This window comes from Heterodontus francisci, chromosome 1 (assembly GCF_036365525.1).
Source record: "Heterodontus francisci isolate sHetFra1 chromosome 1, sHetFra1.hap1, whole genome shotgun sequence".
Classification (NCBI taxonomy): domain Eukaryota; kingdom Metazoa; phylum Chordata; class Chondrichthyes; order Heterodontiformes; family Heterodontidae; genus Heterodontus; species Heterodontus francisci.
In genome coordinates this window covers 44,800,009-44,816,920 of record NC_090371.1, presented here as the reverse complement: position 1 = coordinate 44,816,920, position 16,912 = coordinate 44,800,009, and the positions used below count along the sequence as shown (strand labels likewise).

The window sequence follows — 16,912 nt, the reverse complement described above, 5'->3', positions numbered from 1 at the left end:
TAGCTAGTCTCTCAATTTCACCTGTCATCCATGGTTCCCTAATCTTGCCATTTCTATCCCTCATTTTCACAGGAACATGTCTCTCCTGCACGCTAATCAACCTCTCTTTAAAAGCCTCCCACATATCACATGTGGATTTACCTTCAAACAGCTGCTCCCAATCTACATTCCCCAGCTCCTGCCGAATTTTGGTATAGTTGGCCTTCCCCCAATTTAGCACTCTTCCTTTAGGACCACTCTCGTCTTTGTCCATGAGTATTTTAAAGCTTACGGAATTGTGATCACTATTCCCAAAGTAGTCCCCTACTGAAACTTCAACCACCTGGCCGGGCTCATTCCCCAACACCAGGTCCAGTATGGCCCCTTCCCGAGTTGGACTATTTACATACTGCTCTAGAAAACTCTCCTGGATGCTCCTTACAAATTCTGCTCCATCTAGACCTCTAACACTAAGTGAATCCCAGTCAATGTTGGGAAAATTAAAATCTCCTATCACCACCACCCTGTTGCTCCTACATCTTTCCATAATCTGTTTACATATTTGTACCTCTATCTCACGCTCGCTGTTGGGAGGCCTGTAGTACAGCCCCAACATTGTTACCGCACCCTTCCTATTTCTGAGTTCTGCCCATATTGCCTCACTGCTCGAGTCCTCCATATTGCCCTCCTTCAGCACAGCTGTGATATCCTCTTTGACCAGTAATGCAACTCCTCCACCCCTTTTACCTCCCTCTCTATCCCGCCTGAAGCATCGATATCCTGGGATATTATTTAGTTGCCAATCATGCCCTTCCCTCAACCAAGTCTCAGTAATAGCAATAACATCATACTCCCAGGTACTAATCCAAGCCCTAAGTTCATCTGCCTTACCTACTACACTTCTTGCATTAAAACAAATGCACCTCAGACCACCAGTCCCTTTTATATTCATCTGCTCCCTGCCTGCTCTTCCCCTTAGTCACACTGACTTCATTATCTAGTTCCTTACAGGCTTTTGTTACTACCTCCTTACTGTCAACTGACCTCAATTGGTTCCAGTCCGGCCCAGGTGTAGACCGTCCAATTTGTAATAGTCCCACCTCCCCCAGAACCGGTCCCAAAAATCTGAACCCCTCCTTCCTGCACCATCTCTCAAGCCACGCATTCATCCTGACTATTCTTTCATTTTTACTCTGACTATCACGTGGCACTGGTAGATATCCTGAGATTACTACCTCTGAGGTCCTGCTTTTTAACTTGGCTCCTAACTCCCTAAACTCTGCTTGTAGGACCTCATCCCGTTTTTTACCTATATCATTGGTGCCTATGTGCACAATGACAACTGGCTGTTCACTCTCCCCCTTCAGAATGTTCTGCAGCCAATCTGAGACATCCCTGACCCGTGCACCTGGGAGGCAACATACCATTTAGGAGCCTCGTTTTCGACCACAGAACCGCCTATCTACTCCCCTTACAATCGAATCCCCTACGACTATAGCCCTTCCACTCTTTTTCCCGCCCTTCTGAACAGCAGAGCCAGCCACGGTGCCATGGACCTGGCTACTGCTGCCTTCCCCTGGTGAGCCATCTCCCTCAACAGTATCCAAAACGGTATACTTGTTTTGGAGGGAGATGACTGCAGGGGACTCCTGCGCTGCCTTCCTGCTCTTTCTCTGCCTTTTGGTCACCCATTCCCTTTCTCCCTCAGCAATCCTAATCTGCGGTGTGACCAATTCACTAAACGTGCTATCCACGACCTCCTCAGCATCGCGCATGCTCCAAAGTGAGTCCATCCGCAGCTCGAGAGCCGTCATGCGGTCTAACAAGAGCTGCAGTTGGACACACTTCCTGCACGTGAAGGAGTCAGGGACATCAGCCATGTCGCTGAGCTCCCACATTGAGCAAGAGGAGCATGACACGGGTCTGAGATCTCCTGCCATTTTTAATCTTAAGCTTAACTTAGTTAAATGAAAAAGGAACGAAAAGTTTTTACCAATCATGATAAAACCAGAGAAATAGAAAAAGCCTTACCTTATAAACACCCCACCGAGTCCTTTTTTTTTTTGGTTAGAGGAGGAGGGCGGGTGGGAGACACGACAAGTGTGGTGTCTCGGGTTCAGAAACCGCCCAAATATATAGTGTTTTACTTACCCAGCAGCCCCCTGGCCTCCGCCGAAAAACAAAAGGAAATTAAGTTTACTTTCAAACTGACCTTCCCAGCTGCTCACTCGCTCACACTCTGCTCCCGAAAAAGCTGCTGCAATGAAAGGGTGATGATGGCTCCACTGGGATCAACCTTCAAGGTCACCTTGACCTGCCGCTTGCTGGTCCAAATCCCAAAGGGGTCCTTGACATCAGTGCTGCTGCCGGCCACCTCGATGTACCTGGCGAGAAAGGTGAGTACATCCACCACCGGAACATGGGGGTTGTAGAGGTGAATCGTCACCACCCGGTCCCGTTGTGACGGAAGCGTGAAGAGCGGCTCCGCTGTGAGGATCGACAGTGGCGCCCGGTCCCCTTTCTCCTTGAACGCCTTCAGGAACTTGATGCACCCCGCCACGTTCCGGAACGTCACGTCGAAGTATCCACTGCTGGGGAAATCCTGCAGGCAGAAGACGTCCGTCGCTTGAAATCCGCAGCAATCGAAGAGAATTTTCTTGAAATGGACAGGCACGTTGCAGATGCAATTGAATGCGAAGTGTTGTATTTTGGTAGGAAGAATGTGAAGTGACTTGAGCTAAATTGCACAATTTTAAAGTGGGTGTAGGTCACAAAGACCTGGGGGTGTACGTAGACAAACGTTCACAGTGACAGGACAGGTTGCGAAGACTGTAGGGAGGGGGAGGGGGTGGGAAAAGCATACTTCTGCTTTGTAAACAGAAGCAGAGTAGAAAAAGCAGTTATGCCAAACCTTTAGAAAACAGCTGGTGCACTTTGTCCAATTCTAGGCACTAGACTTTAGGCAAAATGTCAAGGCTTCAGAGAGGGTGCAGAGGAGGTTTACTAGGATGGTGCTAGGGATGCAGGACTTCAATTATGTGAAGAGCCTAGAGAAACCGAGGTTGATTCCTGTAGAGCAGGGAAGATTAAGGAGAAATTTAATAGAGATGTTGAAAATCGGGAAGCGTTTTGATAAGAGTAAATAAGGAGAAACTGTTTACGGTGGCAGAATGATTGGTAGCCAGTGGGCACAGATTTAAGGTCATTGACAAAAGAAACAGGAGAGATGAGAATTTTTAAAAATCTGGTTATGATCTGGAATGCAATGCCTAATGTAATGGAAGATTCAATTCAATTTATTGTATGTAAAAATTGATTTTTTTTGGGTACATTGCTTCATTTATTACGAAGGATAATTTTTTTTTGTTTGACATATTAATCAAGTTATATTAATTCCAAAACATTAAAATCACTCCTATCATGTGTGTATCCTCAACTATTCATCAAAACCCTGTTAAAGGTTCTTGCAGAGAAAGGCACAAACAAGTTCAAGAACTGATTTTCACCTACATCTAAGCAGTTGTCACCTTTTCTCCGAACATATCCAATGGTAACACTGAGTCAAGGGGTGATTCTCACTGTTTATAATCTTTTACTTTTGTCAATCCTTTGAGAGCAGATTTCATCAAAGGTCTGCTCACCGAATCTCTTTCCTGCCTGGTTTAATAATCTCTCCAGCCTTCAAGAATCTCCATTTTTAAGAGACATCCAAAAGGAATAGCACTGAACTACAGCTGTATAGAAGAGTTTCAAGATTGTGGGATCTACTCGAAAGGATTTTAATTTTTTTGAAGTAGTATAATCGCATGTGTCCCTTGGCCACTGCATCTCTACACTGTTTCCCCCAGTTCAACTTATCTACTTTGATACCTAGATGCTTGTAGCTGGTGACTATTTCAATGTCCACATCATGAATCTTCACTGGAACAATATCATTAACTGGCTTTTTCCTAAAGTCTATAATTAGTTATTTTTGTTTTTTCTCACTTTAAGAGAATTGTCATCGCACCATTTTTACAAAACTCTCCACTGAGTTCCTCTAGTTTACTTCATTATTCCTGATGAGGCCCACAAGTACTGCGTCATCAACATACTTCAGCATCGCTATGTCATGTTTTGATGATCATCATTTGTGTAGAGGATGAAAAGCAAACGTGTAGCCCTGAGGTGATCCAGTATTCATTAATATGGGCTCCTAGTAAATCCTGGAGATTAACACCCTGTTGTGAGGAAAAGCACTGATCCAATGTAGGATTAACACCAAGGTTTTTCAGTTTCTCCGTAACCTTGATTTGGTTTCATGGTATTAATAATAACTTTCAACAGTGAATTGGATAAATACTTAGAGGGAAAATTTCCAGCCCTGTAGGCAAAGGGCATGGGACTAATCGGACAACTCTTCCAAGAGATGCCATGGGCACAATGGGTTGAATGGCCTTCATCTGTGCTGTATCACTCTGATTCTATTAAATCAATTCCTGAATCTCCCTTTAGTGAAATTGAAATACATCATTCAAGGCAACAGACTGTCCTTGCTTGGCTCTATTCAATTCTAATTGTATGTATCTATATAATTGGTTTTTAAATTTCTACTTTACATTGCTAGATTGCAGGAGGAAAAAACTGTACCTGGCTTGCAAAACCTTTTGAGGTTTGTAGCTGCACTCAACTCAATTTAGTTTCTCAGCACTGACCACCTTCAGTTTGAGACTGTTTTCCCAAGTCTAGTGGGCAAACTGTAATCTTAGAGAAATTTAACACGCGATAGTTGTTAAGTTTTTAATCGTGTAGCCAAAAAGAATGATGTCAAACACATAATGCAATACAAGTATTTCAAAAGACGAGTGTTTTTTAAAAAAAAATACGTGTGAAGGGTTATGTTCCTTTTTAACCTTGACCGCAAGAGGAACTCTTCCTGCAGCAGGTCCAACCTTTTCTACTTATTACAGCAACCATCCTTGTAGCCTGTTCTTGATGTGATTGACAAATTTATTGCTAATTAGTGGTGTTTTTCACTGTCCTCAATGGTTTATTTACTGCCAAATAAAAGCATCCTTTAACAGGATGTTCTTATTGATTTTCATGGCAATTTAAAAACAAAGCACCAGCCCTGTAGGTCCAATGTTTATGCAGTCTGTTGACTAGACTCGTGATTTTGTTTTGTGCTGTGATTCAGCAGCTTTTTGAAAGGACAAATAAACCACAGTGTGAGGATGCGGTTGTCGTTTCTGCTTGTCTGCCATTTTGCTGTCGAAATTTGAATCAATGCTAAATGCTTTCTGGTCTGCGGCTGTGTAGTAAAGTGGAAAGCATTGGGTGATTACTAGGAATCGTGAGGATTTTTTTTTTAAGTGTGGCTGGGGAAACCAACGATGCTTTCCCTCAAGTAGTCACATGCTATTTAGTGACCAGTATATCTAATGATCTGTATGTATTTGCCTTGCCACCTCTTGTCCACTTACAAGCCAGTGCAGCTTTGCCCTATGAAATTTGCATGCGAGTCACATGCATAATTCCTACAATGGTGCAGTCCAAAGTAAATGTGCAAGTGACCATTTGGGTGAGGTAATAGAGCACTTCCCTGTGCAACCTTCTAGCATGGAGTTTGCAACTTTGAGAGAAAGGTAATAGTTTAATAATTGAATTCTGTGTTGTGGTTACTACCTGTGCTCTGTAGGTGGCTGGTGCTTCCATTTGTCTGCCTCGCTGTGACTGCGAATCTGTGCCACATCATGGATGTGAACCCCTATTTATTGTACCATTCTATGGTACTTTGTTACAGATACAAGACAATCTGCCTTTTTGTTTTGTTTCAGGATTGTACAGCAAATAGGTAATGGGAGCATATTCAATGTTTAAGTAGTAAAGCCCTCAACAAAGTGACAATTACTTGCTTTTTCTACCATTGCAATGTTACACCGTAATAAGCCAGAGTTCACTTTTGCCTGATGTCTTCTCTGCTGTTTCGGAACAACTTTTTGAGACTAAATCCCTGTCAAGATTACTTCTTGGATAATGGAATCTTTCTTTATTGAGTCTCTATCTTCGTCCAATATATTAACCTAGTATCTAGAATGTGAATAAGTTACGAATACATATAGCATCATTTGTTTCTCTTTTAAATTGACTCTGTTGGTCATGCTTGTGATTTTTACTTTTAGGTCTGGTGCTTGGTCAGGTCAGCAATGTGACTGTTCCTACAGTTCCACTTGGTTCTACACTGGTGACTACCTTGCTTTCTACAATTGATATCCTTACGACCACCACCAGCAGTAGACAGGGAATCGACACCACATCAAATCTCTTTCCAGTGGCAGTCACGTCCATATCTCCAAACTGTACAGTGTTGAACACCACTAATTGTGCTATGTGCTCTCCAGGATATTTCACCAATAATGGCAAGTGGCTTTGGTATTCCTATAATTTTTGCTTCAATTTTAAAGCAGCAGTGTATTTAAAATGTTTTTTCTTTGGAATGAATTTTATTCTCTACCACATTCCAGCCAGTTCCATCTTGACTGCTGTCTTCATTCAATGTACATCACACCTGATGATGCATCTACTGGTGTCTTTTAAGGAGCACCAGGACACCGCCCTAATTTGCTTGGGCCAAAAATGCAAAGTAACAGCACGATGGAAACCCAATCCTATGAAATTTTTGTATAAGCCAAATGAGTCCTCAGATCTAGGAACATAGGATCAGGAGTGTCTCAGGCCATTCGATTAGATCTGTATTTCAGCATGGCTTTGAGGAGGTTTGAGATGGGGGGAGCCCTAACTTGCCAAATAATTCTGAATTTGATGAGCACCTGCTGTTAATGAAGGTTTACTAATGTACTCATTATATTACTGAATTTAACCAAGCAAAATGTTTATAATTCATTAAAATGTGATGGATATTCAAGTGGTTGTAACTTTTATTTAAAAAAAAAAATTTCTTCTCACTTCAAGGGTCCCTGAACTGTTCCTGTTGCTCTGATGGGTTCTGCCTTGCTCCTGAAGATTGTCTAATGTGCCCACAGGGTTACTACCAGTCTCAGGCTGGACAGATGATGTGTCTGCCTTGTTCAAAAGGTGCCTATACAAAGTAAGTACTTGGGGAAGTGCCAAATACCAACACTGGGCTCCCTCGGATACCTTGTCTAATTCCTTCACATGTGCCCCTAGGCATTGAGTGTCAGGCTGTTTGACCAGGAGGGGAGTGGTGGGGTGGTGGCAATGTCGTTGAACCCAATTCTACCCTCTGGTTAACCTTCCTTACTCAGTGCCACTGAGGCTCAGCTGCTTGCTGCCTCAACCAGATGAGTGCTTGAAGGAGAATAATGTGTGTTTGTTCACATAAGCTGGCTGAATTTCCAGTTACTGAAGCAATTGAGGTTTATAATTACTGGTAACCAATTATTGTATGGACCACAGACTGACAGCAATTGAGAAAGTGAAAAAGGAACAATGTTCATTTTGTTTGCCTTTAAGTGGGAGGCAGGGGAAAATGTTTGTTGAATCTTCATCCCATAACAACCACGTTGATGCCTAGAGATGTGAACATTCGAGAGGAACAGGGATTACTGAAGAGTACCAGATAAGTACAGATGGCGATAGTGCACTAGGGGTTTGCAGAATGAGTAAAACTTTGTACAGATGTAACCAGGCCACAGCCCATACTGTTACCCCATGGAAATCCGCCAACCTTGTACAGACCAGGAACAGAATTGGACGCTAACTGGTCTAACTAGCTCTGTTGCATGCCAGCTTTACTAGCTGAACTATTGGATCATCCTACAGATGTTCTTGTTTGTGACTATAAACATTTGTTCTTATCCTTCCAGCCTATGCTGCCTTCTACTTTGGGAATTTGTGAGCCTATAACAGGAAGTGAATGAATAATGTGGATCACTGAGAGCCAATTAACACTAATACTGTAGGAATGAGAATTGATTTAAAATCTAATTGGGGTCATGACAGTTTTAGGAACTTGAACTTAATCCCGAAAGTTTATTTTCCTTTGTCCTTACTATTTTTTTTTTAAATAACTTCCAGCAATGTTTACTGAATTCTGAGAGGGACTAGTCTGTTCATAATGAAACTTTGTGCCACCATGGCAGACATTCCTGGGGCCCCTCATGGGACAATCAAAAATGAGGACTGAACCCTGGAACCTGAGAAACTGATGAAAATTTATTCTGTGCAATTCTACTCTGTCACTGTATCTGCTTATTTGCTGTAGAGACCCTCATCCAGTTCTTTGTTACCTCCTGACTCAACTATTCTAATCCTCTCCTGCTGGCCTGTCATCTTCCATGCCCCAAAAACTTGACCTCATCCAAAACTTTGCTGTCCATATCCTAACTTGACCAAATCCATTTCACACAAAAGACAAAGAACAGTACAATACAGGAACAGGCCATTCGGCCCTCCAAGCCTGTGCCGATCTTGATTCCTGCCTAAACAAAAACCTCCTGCACTTCCGGGGACCGTATCCCTCTATTCCCATCCTATTCATGTATTTGTCAAGATGCCTCTTAAACATCGCTATCGTACCTGCTTCCACCACCTCCCCCGGCAGCAAGTTCCAGGCACTCACCACCCTCTGTGTACAGAACTTGCCTCGCACATCCCCTCTAAACTTTGCCCCTTGCACCTTAAACCTATGTCCCCCAGTAACTGACTCTTCCACCCTGGGAAAAAGTTTCTGACTATCCACTCTGTCCATGCCGCTCGTAACTTTGTAAACCTCTATCATGTCGCCCCTCCACCTCCGTCATTCCAGTGAAAACAATCCGAGTTTATCCAACCTCTCCTCATAGCTAATGCCCTCCAGACCAGGCAACATCCTGGTAAACCTCTTCTGTACCCTCTCCAAAGCCTCCACGTCCTTCTGGTAGTGTGGCGACCAGAATTGCACGCAATATTCTAAGTGTGGCCTAACTAGGGTTCTGTACAGCTGCAGCATGACTTGCCTATTTTTATACTCTATGCCCCGACCGATGAAGGCAAGCATGCCGTATGCCTTCTTGACTACGTTATCCACCTGCGTTGCCACTTTCAGTGACCTGTGGACCTGTACGCCCAGATCTCTCTGCTTGTCAATACTCCTAAGGGTTCTGCCATTTACTGAGGGGTACCATCACCCCTCACTGACCTTAATAAGCTCCCGGTCTAGCAATACTTGATTTCATCTTGTTTTCAAATTCCTTCCCATCTATGTAACTTCCTCTAGCTCCACAACCCTGCGCTCCTCCAATTCTGGCCTCTTGCATATCCCCAGTCATCTCTGCACCATTGGCAGCTGTGCCTTTAGCTGCCTAGGTCCTAACGCTCTGGAGTTCCTTCTCCTAAACCTCTCCTTGCTCTCCCTCCTTTTTTAAGACACTTCTGAAAATCTACCTCTTTGATCAAGCTTTCGAGTCACTATCCTAATATCTCCTCCTTTTATGTGGCTCGGTGTCATATTTTGTTAACGCTCCTGTGAAATGCTTTAGAATGTTTTACTACTTTTTAAAGCTGCTGTATAAATGGATGCTGTTGCTGCCCATTAGCTTGAGGAAAGATCCCCTCAATTGGGGCAAATGTGTGGCTGAGGAGTTAAAATGGGAGTTTTATATATATTTTAAAAAGACTGCAAAATATTTTGTGCACATCTCTCCTTGCACAAGCTATTCAGTCCCTTCCACTAATTTCAAAAAAATATAGATTTTATTTGTCCAATATATGCAGTTATTTTGCTAATGCTGCCTGGGATCGAATGTTCTATAACTAAACAGGGGTGATGGGCTGCCAGCCCTCCAAGTAGAAAACTATTGAATACATAAAGATTTAAAAGATGCACTAAATAAAGGTCACAGTAATATGGATGGAAGGGAAGATTGCTGTCTTCCATTAAAGTTAACGCTGTGTGCTTTCTGCAGTAAGTTGCCTGTGAAGTGAGTTCCACCATGTGTAACATGCTCACTTGGACCTTTTTAAGATAGTATATAGAAACTGCTTTCATCATAGCATTTGTTCAAAATCAGATACCTGTGGGGAAGTTGTTAGATTGACTGATCATAAGAGTGGTGGATAGAGGTCCATCACCACCTCGGGCCTTGGGGTGGATATTAAATGCAGTCTTGCCAGTGTTCCCCAGGCCCAATAATCAAATATTACACTCCCAAGTTGAAATAACCTCTCGATTTATAGATGGCAGTAGAGGAATAAGTTATTTGTTACAAAGTAATTAGCTGGAATTCTCTATTATTTTGTTTGTGTTCTGGGGTTTCTTGGCAGGTCACTCAATTATTTCTCATTCGTCAGCCTTCATATTGGTGTTTTGCGTAGTGTTCTATATTATCTGTAAAGAGCAAGGAGCTAATTGTTTTGTGTAAATGTTCCAGGGGGCCACATTCATGGTGGCACTGGAAAGTCATGTGACTTGTAACCAGTCTACAAGCAGGTTCTTACCAGGCAGTATTGAAGCTGAGCTCCAATAATTTTAGCTTAAAGCATGATTATTTCTAACTTATGGGGACCAGAAGACATAATATGGCAGCAGGTGTCAGAGTAAACTTTAAAAAAAAATTATAAATGAATTTAATGCTGACTTAGATTAGGAAGAATTGATCCAAATTGGTGCCCGAGAGAAGGGGGGAAAATACTGAGAGATTTCATTTTCACAGGATTCAAACGAAATGAATGCATTGCTATAGCCCCTAATGAATTGAGAAGCTGATAATATCATAGAGGAATTTGAGACTTTTAAACAAAAGTGCAGATTGTCATTCAGTAGTTTTCTAAAAAGGCACTAGTGAAGAGGCGAGAGTCAGCTATAATCCTTCTGTAGGCAGCAGATAAAGGATTAAATTTGTTTAATAGCTGGGAGCTGAGTGAAGAGGACAGCACAAACCCAGACAAAATCTTTGAAAGATTCAGCACTCATCTTCAGTCAAAATCAAATTGTTGGATCTAAAATATGAATTTCAAGGCATCAGACAGGAATTAGGAGAGCCTATTGACAATTTTGTAACCAGATTGAAAAATGCAGCCAGAAAATGTAATTTTAATGAAAGGCTAATTTGGGGTTCTGCGCACCCTAAAGTACAAAAAGCACTAATTGGAAAGGACAATTTCACAATATCGCAGGCTGTAGACACTGCAAGAGCACATGAAGCTGCGAGGGGACAGATGAAGACACTATCCAAATGGCTAGCCTTCAGTTAAACTGATAGAAAGGCACCAGGGTTGATGCAATAAAACTGCAATGAAAGAATGCCCACCAGACACAAAGATGTGCAGGAGCAGTGGATAACCACATGAATTCACAGACGGAAGGAAATGTCCCACATATATGGATCAATCTGCAGAGTTTGTGGAAAGGCCAATCACTGGGAAAAGATGTGTAGAACAAAGGAAGAAAGTGGTAGATGTGTCACCAGAGTAACAGGGCAAATGAATCAGGAAAAGAAACTGAAACATCCATACCGTGGAAGATGACTGAGTTTGAGAACACGGTAGATATAAGAACCATACAACTGCATGAAATGTCTGGATGTGACGGTTCCCAGAGAAGAAAAATTCGCATAACCATTCTGATCAGGAAGAAGATGAGAAATAAACCCACAATGATAAATTTGAAGGTGAAGATTGGTACTGGAGCACAGAGTAAAATCATCCTGCTCAGACTATACCTGAAGATCTTCCCTGAAAATTTGCAAGAAAATGGTTATCCAAGGAAAGGTGCTCTGAAACTGGACAACATTATGCTAATGGCATATGGGGGACCTGAGATTCAACCGCTAGGAATAACCCAAATCAGAAGAACACAGGAAAAGATGTTAAGGTTACTGAAATAGATGGTCCTGCTATTCTGGAGTTTAGTGGTTGTGAAGAGCAGCAGAATATCTCCATAAACAATGAGGTGAAGGAGGCAACACTGAGGGTTGGAGTTAGGTCACCTGTTAAAAAGCCTCTGATCAGCAGCAAATAAAATCTATGTATAAAGATTCATCAGCTGGTGAATGTAACACCACTAACAGTCAAGTTAGAGATGAGACCAGCAAAGACAAGGAGTTAAATGCAGCCAGCAATACAGCAGTACTGGTCTGATTTCTTACTGGAAGATGGTGTTCTGCTAGCCAGATGCAGAATAATCATAGCAAAATAATGCAGGAAGAACTTCTCCAGAAGATGCATTTAAGACCACATGAGAATGGAGAAGTGAAAGCTCAATGCCAGATTAGTTGTGTACTGGATACGCCTGTACAAAGACCTCAAATATGGTGTCTAAATTCAATGTATGCCAGAAGTACACAGCAGAAAGAGGAGATGGTAGCTACTGAAATACCAGTCAGACCATGGCATACTGTAGGAGCCAATTTATTCACACAATCAAAAATGGTATCTCATAGTCACAGATTACTACTCCAATCTTCCCTTTTTTATCTGGAAGGTGAAAGACTTGAGCGCCACAACAATCCTCTCGGCCGTATGAGTTCTGTTTGCTGAGCAAGGGATTCCTGAAAGATTAAAATGTGATGATGGCACTCAATTCACCTCCAGAGAATTTAAGGAATTCGCTGACCGGTATGGATTCAACACCATCACCACACTACCCACGGGACACAAGTTTATAGAAAGACACGTCCAGATGTTCAAAAGAACCCTTGTGAAATGCCAAGAGATGAAGGAAGACCCAAACCTGTCCTTATTGTCACTCTGATCCACGCTACTCAAGGCTGACATGAAATCATCTGCAGAGCTGTTTAATGGAAGAAAGTAATGACAACTCTGCCAAGCAAAATGCATCCTCCCAAGTACAGCACCTTCCCATCCCACGACCTCTACCACCTAGAAGGACAAGGGCAGCAAATGCATGGGAACACCACCACTTGCAAGTTCCCCACCAAGCCACATGCCATCCTGACTTGGAACTATATCACTGTTCCTTCACTGTCGCTGGGTCAAAATCCTGGAACTCCCTCCCGAACAGCACTGTGGGTGCAGCTACGCCCCAAGGACTGCAGTAGCTCAAGAAGTCAGCTCACCACCACATTTTTTTAAAAAATTCATTCATGGGATGTAGGCGTCACTGGCGAGGCCAGCATTTATTGCCCATCCCTAATTGCCCTTGAGAAGGTGGTGGTGAGCTGCCTTCTTGAACCGCTGCAATCCATGTGGGATAGGTACACCCACAGTGCTGTTAGGAAGGGAGTTTCAGGATTTTGACCCAGCATCAGTGAAGGAACGGCGATATAGTTCCAAGTCAGGATGGTGTGTGACTTGGAGGGGAACTTGCAGATGATGGTGTTGCCATGTATTTACTGCCCTTGTCCTTCTAGTTGGTAGAGGTTGTGGGTTTGGAAGGTGCTGTCTAAGGAGCCTTGGTGCATTGCTGCAGTGCATCTTATAGATGGTATACACTGCTGCCACTGTGCGTCGGTGGAGGGAGTGAATGTTTGTTTGTAGTTGGGGTGTCAATCAAGTGGGCTGCTTTGTCCTGGATGGTGTCGAGCTTCTTGAGTATTGTTGGAGCTGCACCCATCCAGGCAAGTGGAGAGTATTCCATCACACTCCTGACTTGTGCCTTGTAGATGGTGGACAGGCTTTGGGGAGTCGGGTGGTGAGTTACTCGCCTCAGGATTCCTAGCCTGCTCTTATAGCCACGGTATTTATATGGCTACTCCAGTTCAGTTTCTGATCAGTGGTAGCCCCTAGGATGTTGATAGTGGGGGATTCAGCGATGGTAATGCCATTGAATGTCACGGGGCGATGGTTAGATTCTCTCTTGTTGGAGATGGTCATTGCCTGGCACTTGTGTGGCACAAATGTTAATGGTCACTTATCAGCCCAAGCCTGGATATTGTCCAGGTCTTGCTGCATTTCTACACTGACTGCTTCAGTATCTGAGGAGTCACGAATGGTGCTGAACATTGTGCAATCATCAGCGAACATCCCCACTTCTGACCTTGTGATTGAAGCAGCTGAAGATGGTTGGGCCTAGGACACTACCCTGAGGAACTCCTGCAGTGATGTCCTGGAGATCAGATGATTGACCTCCAACAACCACAACCATCTTCCTTTGTGCTAGGTATGACTCCAAACAACCAGCAGAGGGTTTTCCCCCTGATTTCCATTGACCTCAGTTTTGCTAGGGCTCCTTGATGCCATACTCTGTCAAATGCTGCCTTGATGTCAAGGGCAGTCACTCTCGCCTCCTCTCCTGAGTTCAGCTCTTTTTTTTGTCCATGTTTGAACCAAGGCTGTAATGAGGTCAGGAGCTGAGTGTCCCTGGCGGAACCCAAACTGAGCGTCACTGAGCAGGTTATTGCTAAGCAAGTGCCACTTGATGGCACTGTTGATGACATCTTCCATCACTTTACTGATGATTGAGAGTAGGCCGATGGGGCGGTAATTGGCCGGGTTGGACTTGTCCTGCTTTTTGTGTACAGGACATACCTGGACAATTTTCTACATTGCAGGGTAGATGCCAGTGTTGTAGCTGTACTGGAAAAGCTTGGCTAGGGGCGCGGCAAGTTCTGGAGCACAGGTCTTCAGTACTATTGCCGGAATATTGTCAGGGCCCATAGCTTTTGCAGTATCCAGTGCCTTCAGTCATTTCTTGATATCACGTGGAGTGAATCGAATTGGCTGAAGTTTGGCATCTGTGATGCTGGGGACTTCAGGAGGAGGCCGCGATGGATCATCAACTTGGCACTTCTGGCTGAAGATTGTTGCAAATGCTTGAGCCTTATCTTTCGCACTGATAAGCCCACTCCCCCATCAATGAGGATGGGGATATTTGTGGAGCCACCTCCTCCAGTTAGTTGTTTAATTGTCCTCCACCATTCGCTGCTGGATGTGGCAGGACTGCAGAGCTTAGATCTGATCCGTTGGTTATGGGATCGCTTAGCTCCGTCTACCGCATGATGCTTACGCAGTTTGGCATGCAAGTAGTCCTGGGCTGTAGCTTCACCAGGTTGACTCCTCATTTTGAGGTATGCCTGGTGCTGCTCCTGGCATGCCCTCCTGCGCTCTTCATTGAACCAGGGTTGGTCTCCTGGCTTGATGGTAATGATAGAGTAGGGGATTTGCCAGGCCATGAGGTTACAGATTGTGGTTGAGTACAATTCTGCTGCTGCTGATGGCCTGCAGCGCCTCATGGTTGCCCAGTTTTGCATTGCTAGATCTGTTCGAAATCTGTCCCATTTAGCATGGTGATAGTGCCACACAACACGATGGACAGTATTCTCAATGCGAAGGTGGGACTATTTCTCCACAAGGACTGTGCGGTGGTCACTCCTACCAATACTGTCATGGACAGAAGCATCTGCGGCAGGCAGATTGATGAGGACGAGGTCAAGTATGTTTTTCCCTCGTGTTGGTTTCCCCCACCACCTGCCGCAGACCCAGTCTAGCAGCTATGTCCTTTAGGGCTCGGTCAGTAGTGATGCTACTGAGCCACTCTTGGTGATGGACATTGAAGTCCCCCACCCAGAGTACATTTTGTGCCCTTGCCACCCTCCGTGCTTCCTCCAAGTGGTGTTCAACATGGAGTACTGAGTCATCAGCTGAGGGAGGGCGGTAGGTGGTAATCAGTAGGAGGTTTCCTTGCCCATGTTTGACCTGATGCCATGAGACTTCATGGGGTCCGGAGTTGACGTTGAGGACTCCCAGGGCAACTCCCTCCCTACTGTATACCACTGCCACCACCTCTGGTGGGTCTGTCCTGCCGGTGGGACAGGACATAACCGGGGATGGTGATGGCGGTGTCTGGGGCATTGTTTGTAAGGTATGATTCTTTTGAGTATGACTGTCAGGCTGTTGCTTGACTAGTCTGTGGGACAGCTTTCCCAACTTTGGCACAAGCCCCCAGATGTTAGTAAGGAAGACTTTGCAGGGTTGACAGGGCTGGGTTTGCCGTTGTCGTTTCCGGTGCCTAGGTCGATGCCGGGTGGTCCGTCCAGTTTCATTCCTTTTTATTGACTTCGTAGCAGTTAGGTACAACTGAGTGGCTTGCTAGGCCATTTCAGAAGGCATGTAAGAGATAACCACATTGCTGTAGGTCTGGAGTCAGCTGTAGGCCAGACCAAGTAAGGACAGCAGATTTCCTTCCCTAAAGGGCATTCGTGAACCAGATGGGTTTTTACAACAATCGACAATGGTTTCATGGCCATCATTAGACTAGCTTTTAATTCCAGATTTAGTAATTAAATTTAAATTCCACCTTCTGCGGTGGGATTCGAACCCATGTCCCCAGAGAAATACCCTGGGTCTCTGGGTTACTAGTCCAGTGATAATAACACTACGCCACCGCCAACCCCCTTCCCGGGCAGTTAAGGATGTGCAATAAATGCTGGCCTAGCCAGTGATACCCGCATCCCACAAATGAATTGAAAAAAGTGACCAGGAGGAAATGAGAACAACTCCACTGAAGCACAAGTCAGAGGAGATCAAAACTTCAAACATGCTAAATCCCTACCTGAGCTGTTTGAATGGATAGATTAGATTAGATTAGAGATACAGCACTGAAACAGGCCCTTCGGCTCACCGAGTCTGTGCCGACCATCAACCACCCATTTATACTAATCCTACACTAATCCCATATTCCTACCAAACATCCCCACCTGTCCCTATATTTCCCTACCACCTACCTATACTAGGGACAATTTATAACGGCCAATTTACCTACCAACCAGCAAGTCTTTTGGCTTGTGGGAGGAAACCGGAGCACCCGGAGAAAACCCACGCAGACACAGGGAGAACTTTCAAACTCCACACAGGCAGTACCCAGAATCGAACCCGGGTCCCTGGAGCTGTGAGGCTGCAGTGCTAACCACTGCACCACTGTGCCGCCCCAGGCGGATACAGGCACAGTTTGTCCTATCATGAAAAGCTGGAGCCCAGTTGGTGAAGCGGAGACTCCAAGGTCGTACATCATTGAGACCGAAAATCGGTAAGCGAA

General features: G+C 44.3%; 1 protein-coding gene across 1 annotated transcript in view; it reads left to right on the top strand.

Annotated features, from left to right (window-relative positions):
* Window positions 1-16,912, top strand: part of si:dkey-21a6.5 (proprotein convertase subtilisin/kexin type 5) — a 64,541-nt gene that overhangs the window by 21,881 nt on the left and 25,748 nt on the right. Inside the window, exons 2-3 of the mRNA XM_068029829.1 lie at window positions 6,141-6,377; window positions 6,931-7,066. Of these exons, the coding sequence (XP_067885930.1) occupies window positions 6,141-6,377; window positions 6,931-7,066 (373 nt within the window). The remainder of the gene's footprint in view (window positions 1-6,140; window positions 6,378-6,930; window positions 7,067-16,912) is intronic.